This window comes from Columba livia, chromosome 4 (assembly GCF_036013475.1).
Source record: "Columba livia isolate bColLiv1 breed racing homer chromosome 4, bColLiv1.pat.W.v2, whole genome shotgun sequence".
Lineage (NCBI taxonomy): Eukaryota > Metazoa > Chordata > Aves > Columbiformes > Columbidae > Columba > Columba livia.
The window spans coordinates 25498022-25515637 of NC_088605.1; the positions used below are offsets into that span (position 1 = coordinate 25498022).

The 17616-nt window shown below is 40.7% G+C and overlaps 1 protein-coding gene across 15 annotated transcripts in view; it reads left to right on the forward strand.

The window, feature by feature from the left end:
- LIMCH1 (LIM and calponin homology domains 1) overlaps nucleotides 1-17616 on the forward strand; it is a 180961-nt gene that overhangs the window by 133706 nt on the left and 29639 nt on the right. For 14 of the 15 annotated variants that reach the window (XM_065060768.1, XM_065060769.1, XM_013366613.3 and 11 more), the window contains 6 exons: nucleotides 591-839; nucleotides 1694-1729; nucleotides 6544-6670; nucleotides 8843-8997; nucleotides 9193-9595; nucleotides 13216-13437. In XM_065060768.1, the coding sequence (XP_064916840.1) occupies nucleotides 591-839; nucleotides 1694-1729; nucleotides 6544-6670; nucleotides 8843-8997; nucleotides 9193-9595; nucleotides 13216-13437 (1192 nt within the window). The remainder of the gene's footprint in view (nucleotides 1-590; nucleotides 840-1693; nucleotides 1730-6543; nucleotides 6671-8842; nucleotides 8998-9192; nucleotides 9596-13215; nucleotides 13438-17616) is intronic. The other variant, XM_065060771.1, reaches the window with a different exon arrangement.

A 17616-nucleotide genomic window follows, 5' to 3' on the forward strand; every position in this document is an offset into this window, starting at 1 on the left:
AACAGGACATCCGAGGATCCCAAGATCCCCCCTGATAAGGCTCCGTGCCCTTCTAAGCACCTTTGTTCAAATGAGGAAGGCTACGTGGGGAAGTTGGTGCTTTAAGACTTTGAATAGAGTTATGTGTTGACTGGTTGAGGCACATACAAGCAAGAGTGGAAAGGTTCTTATTCATCAGCCTCTTCAAAGTACATTAGAAGGGACCGGTGTGCAGGTACCTGTGCATACACAGGTGAAAACCTAGTGTACAGCTCGGCCAGGAGAAGAAAAATCTCTGTCATCTACTGTAGAATTGAACAGTGGTTTGGTCTTGAGAAGACCTTAAGTTGAATAGCTTAGTTAAAATATGTACTTAATACTTTAATATTTGGTGGTGTCCAGGACAGTTTGTTTATCTGAATGGAAGTGCAAGCTCTCTATTAAAATTACATTTTGCACACCTGCCTCTCTTAGCTTGTCACCCCTCAGCTATTTGGGTTTGTGGGTGTTTTTTTTTTTTGTTAACTTAGTTATGCTTTTCATTGTGTAGATGTAATTTTTCCAAAGATGCTTAATACGTCTCTTTGCACTACTGCCTTTGGCTTGCTCAGGCCTGAAAAATGTCCACAAGTCTGCACTAATAGCTCTGGAACACCTGTAATACAACCACTGCAAGAACAGCAGCAAGGGCAGGAAGAAAACAATCTCCCTCCTGCAGGACAAGATGAGACTATTCCTACTGCCCAAGTGGGTGAAGGTAGCCTTAATGAAGTCCACCTTGATCAAACATCTGAGCTTCAGGAGGTTCCTGAGGAAAACAAAATGGAAACATCGTCATCCAAGGACGAGCATCTGCAAACGTGAGCTCTGTATGGTGTGAATCATGCAGTTTGTACACCTCTGTGTGTGCACTTCAGAATTCAGATTTTGCATTGCCTGGTGTGTTTTCAGTCCAGAACAAAATACTGTGTATCAGTAATATGCTTTTTAGAAACAAGCGGAGTAGTTGTGTAATGTATTGTTCTATTTTATACAGCTAATGGAAGAAAATATTTAGTTATAATATCTATGTGAAATACAAAAATGGTTTATGAGTAGCAGAGTTTCAACTGGACTCTGCTGGGCATTCTCAGAGATGTGTGTCTTGCTTCTCCGTGACTAGAAAGTGTTGTGGTGTCAACTTTTGCACTTGTTGCTTTTTTATGATAAGTCCCAGATACAAACACATGGTTTGCATGACTCCAAATGAGACTGTCACTTTAGTGGATGATACTGACTTATGTATTACCAGTACCTTTTTTCACCTACACAAACACCCAAAAAATAATCAGCAATGGTGATTCTGAGCACTGCTGTGAAATGCAACTGTTAAGATTTGTCTCCATTCATCGCATGTGTGGCACTTAATGTAAATGTTAATATATCGCCTATTTTCAATAACTGTTTTCTACACCCATGTGAGGTATTTGTAATGAGGGCATTAGTGTGGGGTCAGGGAGGGGTGGGTGGTGTTCTTGTGTAGTTCAACCTTCAGATGATGAGGTAAGTCTTGTTTGCTGAATACGTAATCCCTGAGCAGTGTGATTCTTTTTCTGCTCAGCTTTACTCATACAGGTTGGATGGTCAAGTGAAAGTTACCCAAATTGTATGGGTCTGGTTGCAATTACTACTTAATGTTTTTATCAACACTCTAATTTTATATTTGGTCTTGTAGATTCGGCCCCAGAACTGCTGTGTCTGATGACGCAGAGTAAGTTGTCTTGTGCTCACAAGATTCTATTTTAAACAACTTACACTGCATGCTTTCCCGTCTTCCTACTAATTTAAAACGCAGTTGATGCCTCCTTATAATTTTGCAGTGTTCCAGCAAATAGATTTTTCAGAAAAGCACTGAAAAATGGAATGCAATATGACTTACATTGCAGCTAAAAATAATTTTTATATAAAAGCCCATAAATCTGAGCATAACACTAATGTCCAGATGTTGCTTGAAGTGTTGTTTCCTTTTTATTTTTATTTTCTTTTGTTTTTTCTTCTGAATTTCTTTCTGAATTTCCGTTGCCCCTAATCAGGTACAGGTAAAGAGAGTTGGGTTGAATCTGGGCTGGGTGTTGAGTTAAAAAATGAAGTATGACCTATACAGGAAGAAAAAAGAAATCCCAATAAATAAATAAATAAATAAATCCCAAATAAAAAATAAATAAAATCCATTGTGAATAAGTACTGGGAAAATAATTCTTCCATTGTTCATTTATTGTCTTTTAAAAACTTTCTCTTGAATACCTTCTAGGTTGGGTTTAATTTAATAATGTACTAAACTTTGCTTTTTTTAAGCCCTTCACCTCAATGCTTTACTTTTCACAGAAGGAGTAGGACTGTGACATTTATTGAACTCAACATATTTCAGTTGTGTGTGGATGCATGTAAACTCTAGTTCAGAACAGTATGCAATGTCACTTAGAAAGCTCTGTGAAAGTATTAGCTATTCTTACAAAGTACAGGCATTTAGAAGCAAATAAATAGTTGGGAGCTATCCACACAATAATGTCCTTAATACCCTTCTTCTGTTCACAGAAATGCCCATGACTTTCTCTGTTTCCCAGATTAAATCACAAAATAGAAATAACATGGAAGGTTTGTGGGTTTTTTTAATAATGAGTATATCCAGAGAGTCATATATAATTTTTCACCCTTTTCGTCTAGTGATAAAGGCTGGAACCACGGACTGACTAGTCTTTACAGGATATGTAACACCTTTATGCTGTGCAAAGCCTGTGTCCTCTGACCACAGAGTAAATGTGATCATTTTCAAGCAGCAGAAATCTTTTCAATCAAATTAAGAGATGAGATAAAAAGAGCATAACAACAGAGAAGAGTTATACGTAACAATGGAGACCTCCCTGCCATTTCAGGAAGCCTACATATCTGATTGATTTGTTCATTTGTTTTCCCTCATTTTTATGTGTCTGTATTAAATGCAAACATGAGAGAAGGTACATGGAGATGCCTTCAACCAGGCATTGCAATGCATTTGGTTGTATAATGTGAGAGTAGCAAAGATTAATAAATCACATGGTTTATTTCACATTGATTCAGATTTTGTTTTAAAAGGCAAAACAATAAATGTCCAAGCCTTGCTGTCATCCTTTCCAGATGTGCCAGAATTTACAAAGCAACTATTTTCCAAAACTGTCTTTAAAGTTATTATAAATGTAAGATTGTGTTTTTACTTCTAAAGATGAAGTACTTACCAAGAATCTAATAAAATTTAGCTTTCAAATAGAAGAAATTAATTAAGCTGACATTTAAAATGCTTTCAAAATGTTTGTGAGGTCTCCTTTGAAAACTTTGTAACTTGAATTCATCCTTAGACTAGATGCTGTTTATTCCAGTGGCAAAACTAGAAACTCCTGTGTTGGGCTGACAAAATTCTTTTGGTTGGTTAGTGAATGTTAGATGTTGGCATCAGCACTGGTCTGTCTTGAGGTCCAGATGAGGCAATACTTGGTGTATTCCTGCGGATCAGCCCCATTCCCATCTCCCAAAGTGACGAGGCTGAATTCTGGTGGTGGTGTGACAGTCCAATGTGAGTTTAGGCTTGTGCTTTATATTTTAAGCCTGACAAGAGAATTATAGTGACCTGAAATTTTTGAGTATTTGTCTGATTCTTTAGCCAGGTTGTCACTTTTTATGTTTTATTTTGGTTTCTTAAGTCTTAGTATGTCTATAAAATGGTAATGCAGCCACATAATAAATGCCATGCTTAAGGATTGTTAACGTATTTTCATAAAAAGAAGTGTTTTACCTTATTTCGCACTTTCAAATTAGTCTGAACACTCAAGTCCTTGAGGACTTTTTTTTTTTATCCAGCACTTTTTCAGACCTGTTTTAAAAAAAAAAAAAAGGAATAAAAAATATTTGCTGCATGATATCATTGAAAGAACAACTGAACAACTGTAATTTGCAAGAATAAAGTAGTGTAACTTAAAAATCATATAATCCCAAAGATCTAGCGCTCCAAAATACACTGTGCACAGTGTTTTTTCCCAGACCTTTGTCAGAACATCAGGTCTGGAACACTGGTCAGCAGAAAAGGCCCCTTGCTTCCAGACAAAATTTGGAGACAATCCTCAGAGCTTTGCTAATGCCAGAAAATCCATAAACATGAATTCGGTAGAGTTGCATTGCCTTCCCCCCTGCCCCCACTTGCTTGCTGTGTGCCTGCTGGCCCAGTGTGTGGTTGAAGGCAGGAGTAAATCTAGTTCTGTTCATGCAGGTGTTAGTGACGGGCTGGAGCCTTTTGTAGTTTGTTAGGAAGAAATAGGACAAAACTAAGTGGGACTCATGGTGAAGGTGTCTTTTGGCAGAAGCTCAGAGTTTTGACCTCTTTGATTCTTTTTTAATGATGAGCTTGTCAGGCAAAGAAGTCGATGTAGACCTTTCAGTTGGCCTTGGCCTTGTATTCAGGAAAATAAAAGGTTCTCTTTAATGATTACTACATGTTGGTCAGAGCAGAGCACAGTGCTTTGAGATGACTCCTTCAGATTGCTCTCTTGGGAAGGTACATTTGTGCAATAATATGTTGCTGCAGAGTTGATGTTTGAACCTGGCTGGTTGCTTATCCAGGGCAATGAAGGCCCAGCAGCAGGAGCTGACAACTAGAGTAGAAGGTACATGTGGGCTTGTAGTGTATATCTTGTTTCCCGGCCTCGGCTGAAGCCTTTTCCAGAGCACCTTCTTTGTTGCATTGTTAATAGCCATAAAACCTTTGGTTTTGCTGTCTCTGTACACACTGAGGGACCCGAGTGAATACAAGGAATTATAAACGCTAGCCTTTCATTAAGACATCAGGAGACTCTTGATAGAAAGTATTTTTAGTTTCTCATCCCAAATGGCAGAGGACAAGTACTCATGCACTCTGCTAGAACCACTTACCACTGTTTTGGGTCTTCTGTTTTCTTCTACTGTATGTGAATAAAAAAATCTGACATGAGGAAAGGGAACAAGAAGGGAGCTACACAACCAGTTTGACCCAGTAGGCACAAGGTGGAAAATACTAAACACTAAAGACTTTACTTGGTATGTATTTCAAAATCTCTTAAACTGAAACAAACCCTTTAAGGGTGACTTCATTAAAAGTTATGCATCTACCAACCTACCTCACCAGTCTGCAAAATATGACTGATATTTAAATGTTCGTAATAGGTGATGTGTCTTTAGTTCTAAAAACAACAGAACTTGCCATCTCTTTAGGTTCTGTTATTTAGAAGTGCTCCAGTCCAGTCCTGAGCAATGTAACCCTTAAACTGCTCCCAGAGAAACCCAGCTGAGTGTACCCTCAGCACTCTATTTAGGGTGAAGCAGAGTCATATGCTAACCTCGCTGTTCATGCTTAAAGGCAATAGGATGTGTGTTCTGTCCTTCATTTCTGAGCAAATACCTACTAATAGGATGGCATCTATGCATGTCCTTTTCCATCCACTGTCCAGGCCTCTCAGTTTTCCCTTGAGAGTGGTTCATTCCCATCTTTGCTTGCCTGATTACAAAAGTTGGCTAAATACATATATGCACAGCTTTCTGTGTCTATCCACTTGGATCACTGTGAACACAGTCACCTACAATTTTATCTTCATTGGGTGCTTCTCCTGCTAGTTGGCTCATTGGTTCACCTAAAGCTGTGGATGATCATTTGAAGACTGCTGTGAAATCATTAATGTGGAGTTGCATGGCTGCTTTTTTGTTTTGTTTTGTTTTAACGGCACAACTGAGGTCACGTTTTACTAATAACAGGTAGTAGGGGAGGAGTAGTAACAAGTACGCTATCTTCACGTGAAGATCTTTATATAATATGAATTAATGTACAATATCAAACCATTATCTTTTTTCCATTAACTCTCCAAAGGTCAGAGACAGAAATAGAATGTGTAGAAACTGTCTTGTCCTGAACACCATCTTTTCCTTGTTAGATTAACTGTATTGATAAGTCGGTGCTGACAGCACTGGATTTCTTTGAGGCAGGGAGGGGAGAGGAGGAAGGGAAGTACCTCTCTGCGCTGCGTGTGCTTCTCTGGGCTGGCTCTCCCCAGTTTTATATGAGTAGCATTCAGCCAGCCATGCTGCTCCTGATATACTTCTCAAGGCTCTCTTGTTTTATACTGAAATGGAAACTTCTCTCTGCAGTCTTAATTGGAGGGGTCTTGAATACTCAGTGGGAAACAAACCTTCAGCAAGTAGAATGTTCTGAACTTAGCCCTCAATAGAATGATTTTAATGAGAGCTATCGATGGAGGTGTAATGTTAGTATGCTTCTTAGCAAGAGACAAACTTTCTGTCAACTAACAAAAACAAGAGAAAGCTGAGGAGTATAATGCCCAAAGTACTGTGTGGGATGCATATGATGCTAACTGGTCCTTCTAGGGGACTGCTGCTTTTGGGAGCTTGGTAACGGTGCAGGTGTCTGATTCTGCTGTAGCACCCTCATGTGGCTTTAACTCTAACAAGCTGAAGGAATAAAAGCCTCTAAATAATGCTGTATCCATCACTTTTTATTCCCCCTGTGTTTAGGAGTATGAGCATGTTTGATATGAGATGTGAAGAGGAAGCTGTGACTCAACCTCACAGTAAAGCTCGTCATGAGAAACTGCAGAATGTGCACAACCAGCTGAAAGAGGATGAGACCAGATGGCAAGATGTGAGTATGCAGTGTTGTCCGCATCAATGCCAGCGAACTAGGCAAAAAAGTGTAACCTGCTAAGTCTACAGTTGCTCTCTAACACTAAAATAATCAGAATATTTTTTCCTTTTTGCCTCTCAGAGAGGTTTTTGGTAGAAAATTCAAGCTAAAGCCCAAAAAATAACAGTATATACAACTAAGAAATAACTTTTATGGTAGAAGAGTTAAGGATTTCAGCTGAGAGGTCTGTATATGTGGGAAGCCATAATCTCCCATCAGAGATTAGAATGAGTCCCAAAGCTTTCAAGATGTTTGAGAACTCTTTGCTGTTGAATAGAAAAATCTTCACAGCTAAAGCGGGTATGTTTTCCAGGCCCTCAGCACCTTCTACACTGAACTAAAAGTTCTGAAGAGCCACTAGAAATGCCCATACTGGAATGTCCTTGGCATTCAAAGGGCTTTATGGAGATGACACCGCATTCATGGTCAGATATTTTTTTATATGCACATGCTGTAAATTTGCCAACTATTAACAGTTTCACGGCTCTTTTTTATTATTGTTATTCTAAAGCCTCAGAGCTGGAAAAGATAAACATGTCTGGTTTTTAATTACAAAAACAGGCAAAGGGCTTATGTTATGAAGTTTGCTAATGAAAAGCTAATTTCCAAACAATAGGTAATAGTGGGAGTAGCTGAATAAAGAAATAGTTTGGTATTTCAGTGAGAATAATTAGTAACAGAGGAAAATGAAAGGCCTGTTGTTCAAGAAGGGGATTATAGACTGATATATGTAAGTTGTGTGTAGAAATACTTTAATGAGCATTCCCTTGAGTGTAACGTCAATAATTTGTGGTTTTAAGCTAAATTAAAAGTGACAAGGTTTGTTCCTGGTTTTAATAAAAGAAGTTATGCCTGCAATACCTTCTGCTGTTCACCAATAAAAATGCAATTTAAATATTTGGAAAACCATGTAATTAAATGAATAGCCTTTGAATTGAGTATGTGTAGGGACTCTCTGGTTTTCATTAAACCCAGAGTTTTTTAAAGTACATGAAATATAATCTGTATACTAATCTCTAGATGTTGTAAAGTTAATGACTGCCCCTGCAGTTTCCTAGGAAGTTCTTTTTCTTTGCAGAAATTCTTCAGAGGTTATTTTTTATGTGTAAAATTTTGCTCCTTTACTAGTTGGCTGCAAAGAAGTTTTACAGCTTAGGAAACTTTCTTACTGTAATATTTTTACTGTGGAAAAAGTCTCGTCTCTGTACCTCCAGGACTTGTGAATTCACAACCCAAGCAGGATGTAAGACACAGGTGCCCATAAACAGGTATCTCTGGTTTAGTGTCAGGCTGGTTTTGCAAGAAAGGTAGAGAACCACAGTCGGTGGATCTTCTGGACAATTTTGGGCAGGCAGATTCCAAAAAGAGTAAGATCTTTACTTCAGGAGGAACATATCTGTAGAGTTGGATACAAACCATAGGCATTTTGTTCTGTCATGTCTCATACCAACCAGGTATGAGCTGCTTTAGTCTCTAACCTGTATTGCTTAGATCTGGGTCCAAAATATTGGAGGGTGCCCCTGAAGAAGAATTTTAGTTTGGACGCTGCACTGGATTTTTCGGTCAAAAAATAGAAAATCATGGGTCAACTATGCTTGTATGTAGTTGGCTGATAGCATGGGCAAAGTGTGGGATTATCAGCTCTCTGAGGCAGACTGTCAGTGCAGCTGTAGTTCATGGTGCAACAATGTCCCTTCCTCCAATTAACCTCTGTCTCCCACACATCTGATTATTAAAATTCTTTACTAAACAGAATTTTGCTACTTCATCTTCCTGGGGAATCAGGCTTTGTTGCTAATGGTGGCCCAAGGGAAAATGAGAGCCCTGGCTGGTCCTTTTAGGCCAAACTTTCTGGTGTTATTACCTAGTATGCTTCTGCAACACTACAAAATCAAAAAGAAAATACACCAGTGAAGCTATGAAAACCTTACTGGATCCTGCTGTTAGGAGAAAAATCAGTCAGGCAACATCTTCATTTGATGGTATAATTTCTTTTTAAAATAAACATTGCTGCAAGCATGTGATGGGAGCCTGGTCCACAGGCAGGAGCAAGCATTGCAAAGCTTGCTTTCTGTGGCCAGTTTTTAGCTATTTGCAACTCTGCATTCAGGTGCCTTCCTTCTCTCACAGGACCTGGCTCGGTGGAAGAGTCGTCGAAGGAGCGCTTCACAGGATTTAATTAAAAAAGAAGCTGAGAGAAAGAAAATGGAAAGGTTATTGTCTGGAGACGGAACAAATGAGCGCAGAAAAAGCATCAAAACCTACCGAGAAATTGTGGAAGAGAAGTATGTTGTTTTACTGAAGTGCAGAGGCATGTCTGAAAATGTTGTTTGCTCCATAGGTGATAGGTAACTGTGGGCAGCCATGCCTGCAGACCTGGGATGAAGGAGAGAGAAGGATGCTGGTGGAGCAGAGGAAATAGGAGTGATTTCCAGCATTATTTTAATGCAATGGTTTTTTTTGTGTTGTCCCCCATGCAGAGAGAGAAGAGAGCGGGAGCTTCATGAGGCATACAAGAACGCAAAGTCACAGGAGGAGGCTGAGAGCATCCTCCAGCAGTACATCGAAAGATTCACTATCAGTGAAGCTGTCCTTGAGCGTCTGCAGATGCCAAAAATTCTGGAAAGAAGCCATTCAGTGGAGCCAAATTCCCCACTGGAAGACCCAAATCCTTTGAGATACTTAAGGCAACAGTCGCTGCCTGCTCCAAAATTCACTGCCACCATTGAAGCAACCATTGTTCCCACTGCTGAACTAGAGCCCAGCAGTTCAATGGGCCGCACATCTCCCAGCAAAAGTGTTGTCTCCAAGGCTGTGCCTATGCTGACCCCCAAGCCTTACTCACAACCCAAAAATACACAGGAAGTTTTAAAGAACTTTAAGGTAGGATGCGTTACACTTCCCAAAGCCAATTAGGTAACAAAGAGATCCTGACTAAATCATCTGAACATACACATATTTAATGCAATTAAGTAGAAAGTGGTTCCAGCATTCTGGTGTTAGTAGAACTCAGCTAGCTTCTTGCTCTGTGCTGCCCAGCCTAGTGATCTGTTCTTGATTACCAACATTTTTAGGGGCCCGATTTTTGCCATACTCAAACAAGTCTGTCCCTAAGCCTTTGAAACATTGCAGTGTGTGTGTATCTGGTTTAGAGAGTCCCTACTGCTTCAGATTCAAGAGCCAGCTTGCCCAAAGATACTTTTTATATTAAAAAAGTTTCTCACCAGAGATGAATGAGGAAAGCTACTTCACTAGTGTAAAGAGGGGGTATAGGCTGTCCATGTAAGTTTAAGGAAAAAATATAGATACTGGGGCAGTGGTGTAACTGGGGATTGCCGGTGAGAGAGAGGGAGTAACTGTGTTGCGTTGTAAGAACTGATAAAGGATTATAGGAATAGAAGTAGTAAGAGAGCTTGGATGGAAGCAGGGCTGGCTTGAATAAAGAGACAGCTATGAGATTTGTGGGGGGAAGGGGATGGGAGAAGAGACTGCAACAGGGATATGAAACCTGACAAGTGTATCTTTGGACTGAGTGAGTGTGGAGAATGGGAGTAAGATACTGAACCAATGATGGAGAAAGCAAAGAACTAGGGTATGTTAGAGAGAACAGGTCAGAATAAGTCAAGTTTGAAGAAATATGCTTCTACCAGTCCCTGTACCAAAACTGGAGCTTCCCCAAGTCTCACTGTTGCCTCTGCTGTTGGCAGTGTGAAGCCTACAGGCATGGGTGCCCCAGCCTGTAGGATACTGCTGCCCCCGTGCCTGCCATTGCTATCTGCTGCTTTGCTAGTGGCATGTAGGGGTCCCTGCAGCCCTTCTGATGTCCCTGTAGCATTGCTACCATATATAATTGGATTGTTTACATTTTAAAAATTAAGTCACCTTTGTATAGAGGGTGAAAAAGCATGTTATAATATCTGTAATCCCTTGAAGGCTGTCCCAGGTCTCGTGTAAATGCCCCCACCATGTTTCCTTGTTGAAATGTGAAACTGGTAATTCCTATTTCTCCTATACCTCAGTTGGTCTTCCCCTAGGGTTTTCATTTGAGACGTCAGTGAATCCTGGATCTTTGTTGTTTTGTTTTGTTTTTTTTCTGATCCATGCCATTTTTTTTCCTCAAAGGACCAAGATATGTATGTGTATCACCTTCATGTTAATGCATGTATAGTTCATATATGTGGGGATAAACTAACCCGTGGATGCTTCTCCCCTACACCAGCCACCACTAGAAGCCTGTCTGGATCTTTTTCACTTGATGTGAAAGAATGTGATTTGTCTTGGAAGGAATCATTCCCTAGCACATTTAGCTGTAGCATTATTCTCCCCTGAAACACCAGTCTGTTGCTGATTCTCGGCTCTGGTGACAATGTGTTGACTTGCTCCAGATCAGAAGGAAGGGAGTATGTTTGTTTAACTCTGCAGCCAGGGCATCTGTCCTGATCATTCAAACATTTGGTTTTCCTCCCTAATATAAATAGAGAAATGTCTTAGTCTAAACAGAGACATTAAAATGGATGGTTCAGCTTGCCAGTGTTTTCCTGGCTTTTTCATTTCTGAGATCTTTCATGACCTGCTCCTTCAGTAGATAATCCAGCACACTGTCACAGGAGACTTGGGGCTCCCTGTCTGCCCACACTCACGTTTGAAAACATACCCTAAGAGTAGCACTGTGCTAAGTGGATGATGGCAGTGAGGAAAGGGAGGGAACCTTTTCATCTGAAAAGCAGTCAGAAGGAACGAAACCTCTTGCAGAGCCAGGCTGTTTCTCCTCTGCCTGGGAACTTGACTGTGCAAGGTGCTAGCTGCCTTCACCTCCCTGCATGTCTGTCAGAGTCAAGGATGCCCAGTGCCTCGGAGATGGACCCTTAATTAATCACCCTCAGATAGAGGACCAGTCTCTGGATGCATGTGTACAAGAAGTCAACAGGAGGAGTTAGTCCTCAGCTTAGCACTGATGGCACATACTAAGTCAGAGTGCTGCTGCTGAGATATCCAAGGTGTTTAATCAAGAAGTACTGAAGATAAGTAAATGGTGAAACTTATTTACTTAATGGTAACTTAATGGAAACTTAATGGTGGGGCAGGGATGATGAGATGGGAAGAACTTTGTTCTCTTTAACCATTTTTCAGTTTAATAAAGCAGTTTTGTCATTTGTTGTATCAGTTTTCAATACTGGTGAAATAAGTTAAAAGTTCCCATGGAAGAGCTTACCTCTGAGCTTCTCTTTACATGTGTTCTTTGTTTATGCAGTACCTGTGGAGAAACCTGAAATGACTGGTCACCATATATAACCCAACAGCTTCTCTAAGAAATCACTGATCTATGCCATTATTCACCCAAAGCCCAGTGGTTAGCAGAGAAGAGTCTGTCCATATTTACTCCTTCACCTTGGTGTTGTCTCCTGTGATGATCATTTTGCAAGGAGGGATCTCCGTGCGCAGAGTAGCAAAGCCTTCAAATCTGTTTAAAACGTATCTCTGCTGACAAGCCTATAAACATCTATGCTGTAGCTAGGCAGGAGCAATATGGTGTTACTGATAGCTGGTCCTTTCCTGGTCTCTCTCCAACTGGGCCCTCTTATTGTGAATGGCTTGTGAGGTCTTTGCAGCAAGACTTTCTTACATGTATTCCATGACTTCTACAAACAGCCCTCCAAACTGAAGGAAGTCTTTACATGCAACCTCCATGCAGAACATAATTACCAAATATTAAAATCCTGAGAGGAAGCTATGTCAGTGCAGAGGAAGAAGTTTGAGCTCATTTTGTATTTTCTTCCTTACTTAAAGGTTCCTTAGAAGGAATATACACCCACCAAGGAGCTAGCTTGACCCTGAGAACAACATAATTAAACTGTTTCTGCTTTTTCCTTTTCATGGAGACAGCATAAAATAATTTTCTGGGAAATGAGCTATTTTATCGCCTCATGGGGAAGGTGGAATGCCCAGTTTTATTTGTTGATTTCTTGATTCCCTATTATGAATGGTAAAGAAACAAATGAATGAACTGTGCTGTTCCTGACCCTTCAAAGTTCATGTGACAGTGCTTCAGAAAGCACAATCTGCTAATACTGTGTTGAGGTCATCAGGGTACATAGCAGTTCATCAGCATATTTAGTCCTGGGGAACCTGCTTGCCTCTTGCATGAGGCAATGCAAAACCCAGCAGCTTTGTTGTAAATTTAACATACAACTTTGTTGTTTTTCTAAAAAAATCTTTTGATCTGTGATGCACACAAAGGGTGTCTGTATGTTATTGGTAGAACAAAATGTGGGAAACCAGGGAACCCAGAAAAATTATTATCTTCTGTCTGTATTTTGTTTATGACCTCCCTGGAATAGAGTTTTCTTCTGTCTTGCCCCATTGAATGAAATAGGTGCTTGGCTCTGTCCTTCACTGATGGGACAGACTGTGTTAACAATTGTAATCTCATGTTGAAGTCCTAATTTCCTGAATTCCTTTGAAAGGCAATAGCCTTAGCAGATTTATTTAACTGTATTCTGCAGGTAGATGGAAAAGTCAGCATGAATGGAGAAAATGTCAACGGTATGGAAGAGAAGGATAAAGAGTGTACAACAGTAATATTTACTCCTTCGCCAAGCAGATCTCTGAAATTTGATGGAGTAGCCAGAGGGGACAGGCCCCCAGCAGAGTTGAAGAAGGACCCCACAAGTGTTGAGCTCCATTTACAGAGACCTGCTACTCAGAGTGTGCACAAAGAGCCAACAGTAAGACCAACACGAACAAACCAGCCTTACTTTCTCTGCCAGTTTTCTGTCTCATAACGTATTTAATCACTAACTAATGAAACCTGAGTGCCTGTGTTTGCTTTATTTCAAGAGGGTGTGCCCGGACCAGGAAAAAAAAAAAAATCCTTGTAAATTAAAAGCTTCTTCCTTTGGTGTGTGTGTAGAGAAATGGGAGGGGAAGATTCATAAAACCTTTTGCAGCCAGCATGTGCTTTTTTTTTTTTTCAGATGTCATGCAGCTGATAAGCGTGCTTTAAATGTGCTTGGCCAGAGACAAGTCAGCTCTGTGTCCCAGCTATTGTGCAGATTTATTCAGCACTTCTCCTGATGTTAGCTGATTAGATCGGCAACATAATTGGACTGTGCAAGCCGTTATAATTAGTCTCAGTTTTCAATTTTCAAAGAAGAGGATGTGGATGTGCTGGCAGTTTTGAGTATTCAGCTTTCATTCCTTTCTCAGAAATATTAGAAAAGAGGATAAGATATCGAAACGCTCAGAGGGGCTAATGTCTGCTTAACTGCCTTATCAAAGAAACAAATTAATTTTACCTTTTCATCTTTCTCTTCCCATAATCCCCAGAGAAAAAGACAGGAATAAAACTAGAGCATATCAGAGCAGGAATCTAGGTGCTACAAAACTGTAATAAAAGTAGATAGTAAAAACAAAACAAAGAATAAAGACCAGACTGCAAATACAGCATGCAAAATTTTGCAAACAAGTATCAGGAAAGGGAATTCTTGCCATTCTTTTCTGTGTAACAACAAAGAGAATTGGAGATGTGGTGAGAGTTGGAATACGATAATTTTTTACTTTCACCTCAGATTACATCCAAGCATTGGCCAGGTGGATAACAGGGAGTGGGCACGGATCTGTCCAGCAGAGTGATAGTTCATTCATGCCCAAGGGATTGTGTCTTACTCCCCTGCTTCCTGGCAGTCTCTGGCCATGGACAATGAAGACATGGAGCCTGCAGCAAGCATGGGAGCTGGGATGTGCCATGAGCATGGGCTTGATCCTGTCAGAGGGAACTGCAACGGAGTCAAAAATTAATGTTTTGCAGGAAAGCAGGCAGGAATGGTAAAGCAGAGGCTGCTCCTGTCAAAATGAATTGACTGTAAGGGAAAAGCCAGGTAACCATTGTGTCTGATATGGCAGAGCTGGTAGTGGGAATGTTTGAAGGATAAAAATGAGCGTCAACTCACTGTACATTAGAAGCACAAGAACAATCAGAAAAGTAGCTGAGTGGAAATATTACTGTCTCCTTTTTTAGGATTTCCAGTATAGCTATGGAAGAGCAGCAGAAGCGACTGTTAGGGCTTGGGTGTGTTTGTACCTGTTTGATGCCCTCTCATCTTTCCCTTTCTACAGTTTTGAGGATGATGTGGCCATCTGAATGCAGATTTTTCAGTGTCTGTTTTCTGCTTCCAGTGTCTAAGCCCTCATGGTGATATTGGAAAAAGAGGCAGAAGAACTTGAATTCTCCGATTCCTTATGGCGCTGACATTTGCAGAATACTTGCTGATTTGCAAGCTTGAGTGCACCTGATGAAGCCTTCTAGAGAAGGAGTGTGCACCCAAATGGTGCTATTGACAGAGTTTCTCTGCTCTAAGGATTTTATATTGCCAGCTTCATGATTTCGTCAATAATGTAACTACGTAGTGCAAATCATTGTAATTACTCCTGGTGCTTCAGCTTCAAGCAAAGGTGTATATGTCAAGCATGACAAGGGCAGAGCAAGGAGAGGAGGCTGCTTTGAGGGGGACCTGACATGGGGAAACAAGTGGAATGCACTGAGAATGATGGGGAGAAAGAGAAAGAGACCTGCCTGTGGCTGGAAGGGAATTCGCTAACATAACATTACAGGTTCTGTTCCTACTAGGTGTTTCCATCTTTTTACCCAGCTGCTTTGTTTTAATTCTCCAGGTCCTCATGCTTTAGACTACAGCATGGGCAGTAATTTAGCTATGGGAGTGCCCTGGCTATGGATGTGAAGGGCTTAGACGTCAGGTTACAGAGATGGGGCATGGTACTGGTGCTTAGCTGCTTCCCTCTGTGCGTTGGGACACAGACCAGCACTGCTGTAGGCAGCTCAATATGGCTGTGATCGGTCTGAGGCCTTATCTGCAAGAATCAGGCAGCTATGCTGGACTTATTTTACTCAGTTCTTTCCGTACCTATTTTACTTCAGTTTCTGGACATCTAGCACAACCACGTCAGGCCACATCTGCATCTCCTCTCTGAGGGTATAACCCCTCCTAGGAAGGTTGGGAACCCAGATTAGGAAAGAAAAGAGCCTCCTGGGCTTGTCTCTTGCCTCTTGCTAGGTAGGATGCTGAATAACTCTAGCCATCACTGAGACCTCCAGAAAGGAAGACAGGGTTTGCTTTTTGCCCCAGCAGCATGAAGCTTCCAAGCTACACATTCCTGAAAGCAAGAAAACCTTCTGAAGCTGCTGATGTGTCACCTCCCACAAGGAGAAAATAGGGCTGTTGTTTTTGTCTGACGCTTAACCCTACAGAATTTTTAGGAGAGGAGTAGAAGACCACAGAAATAGGGATAGAAAAGCAGTTGAGATGAAGAAGCAGAGCTGTCTGGAGTGGAAGAAACAACTAATTTCTTTTGCCTTGAGAAAACTTTTACAAATGGAGCATGTTTTCAAAGCCTTTTCTAAACTTGCTCTTACAGCCTTTATTTGTATACTCTCCTTTACTGATACAATTCTTGTTAGCTATGTCCTTCCCAGGCTTTGAATAAGATTCATAGGCACTAGTTCCTCTGCCTGTTAAGAGATGCTGTTTCTAGGGGGTATTTTTTTTCCTCTAGTTGCTCTGAAATTTGTTTTTGTTTTCTATTTTCTTCACTAATTTTCTGCTCTGATTCTCTTTTGTGAAGTATATATTCCTTCTTATTTATATGTTACCTTTGGCCCTCCTGTCTTCCCCTTCTGATTTTCTTCCTGTGCTTTGCATGCCCCTTCCTCCTCCTCTTCCATTCCTGGTAGGGCTGTTCTCCTGCTGTTTCAGTTCAGTTGTCAAATGGACTAGTCCTGTCTTCTCTCCGCCTGGCAGGCTTCCCTTTGAAGCTCTGGAGCCCTGCTCTAAATCTGTCCGGCTGGCCTCAGGCCTTGTCTGCAATATGGGAAGATGCTGTGCAGCTGTACTTCCACAGCTCTTTTGGCCTGAAGTTTGGAAAATGGTTTAGTCAAGTTACACCACTTACAATGCTAATATGACTGAGGTTTTTGGGGAGCTAGAGAAGTGTAGGGATCCTTTCATATGTGGGAGACCTCAGTGGCGGTTGTCTTTTAGACAGAGAACCATCCCACCTATCTGTTAATCTATCTGATTGGCAGTCAGAGACTGATTGGGACACATGTACCTCCTGCCTAAATTTACTATGAAATGAGATGCAAAAAGCTGTAGCAGGTGGGAAGGACAGTAAAGAAACATATTTTCAAGAGACTATACTTGTGTCTGTAGTGTATAGGTAGAGTACTTAGACTGGAGGGTGACCAGGGTGGGGCACAGATTTTACAAGACTTATCTTTACTCTAAGTAACTTAGCAGGTTTTGCCTATGATTTCAGGCTGGAAAGGATAGATTTGGCCTACAAGCTGGATCAAAATATCTCACTGGTGTTTGTGGAGCAAGATGCTGTGGAGAGAGGCAGCAGGTTAAGCACACCTCTCTTATTGCAGCTGGAAAAACAGGGGCAAAGGCGTGAAGACTGACTGACCAGTCGAGGGCAATGCCAGCAATGATGTGAGAACCATCTCACCCTGGTCCTACCTGTCAACCATTAGGTCATGTTTTCTTTCCATTATACAGAACAGTTACACACATTACAAATACTGAGAAGTTATATCCTCTAGCTCTTTGAATCAGAAGTTGGCAAAGTAAATATTTTGTTTTAAAACAATATTTGTGCAGATCTTCGTGTAGGGGGATTAATTTGTCAGTGAGTAGCATCATTTTGTTTTAACCAATCTTTGTATGAGCATTTAGAGATTATTGGCTTGTTATAGCTCTAATTACAGTTTTGCTCTGATCAACCAAAAAGTAAACAAATATAGACAGCAATGTTAAAAAGATCAGGGCGGGGTGATGATGGTGGGAGAGATTTTGGCTTCCTTTTAATTTTTTGCTAGCTAGCTTAAA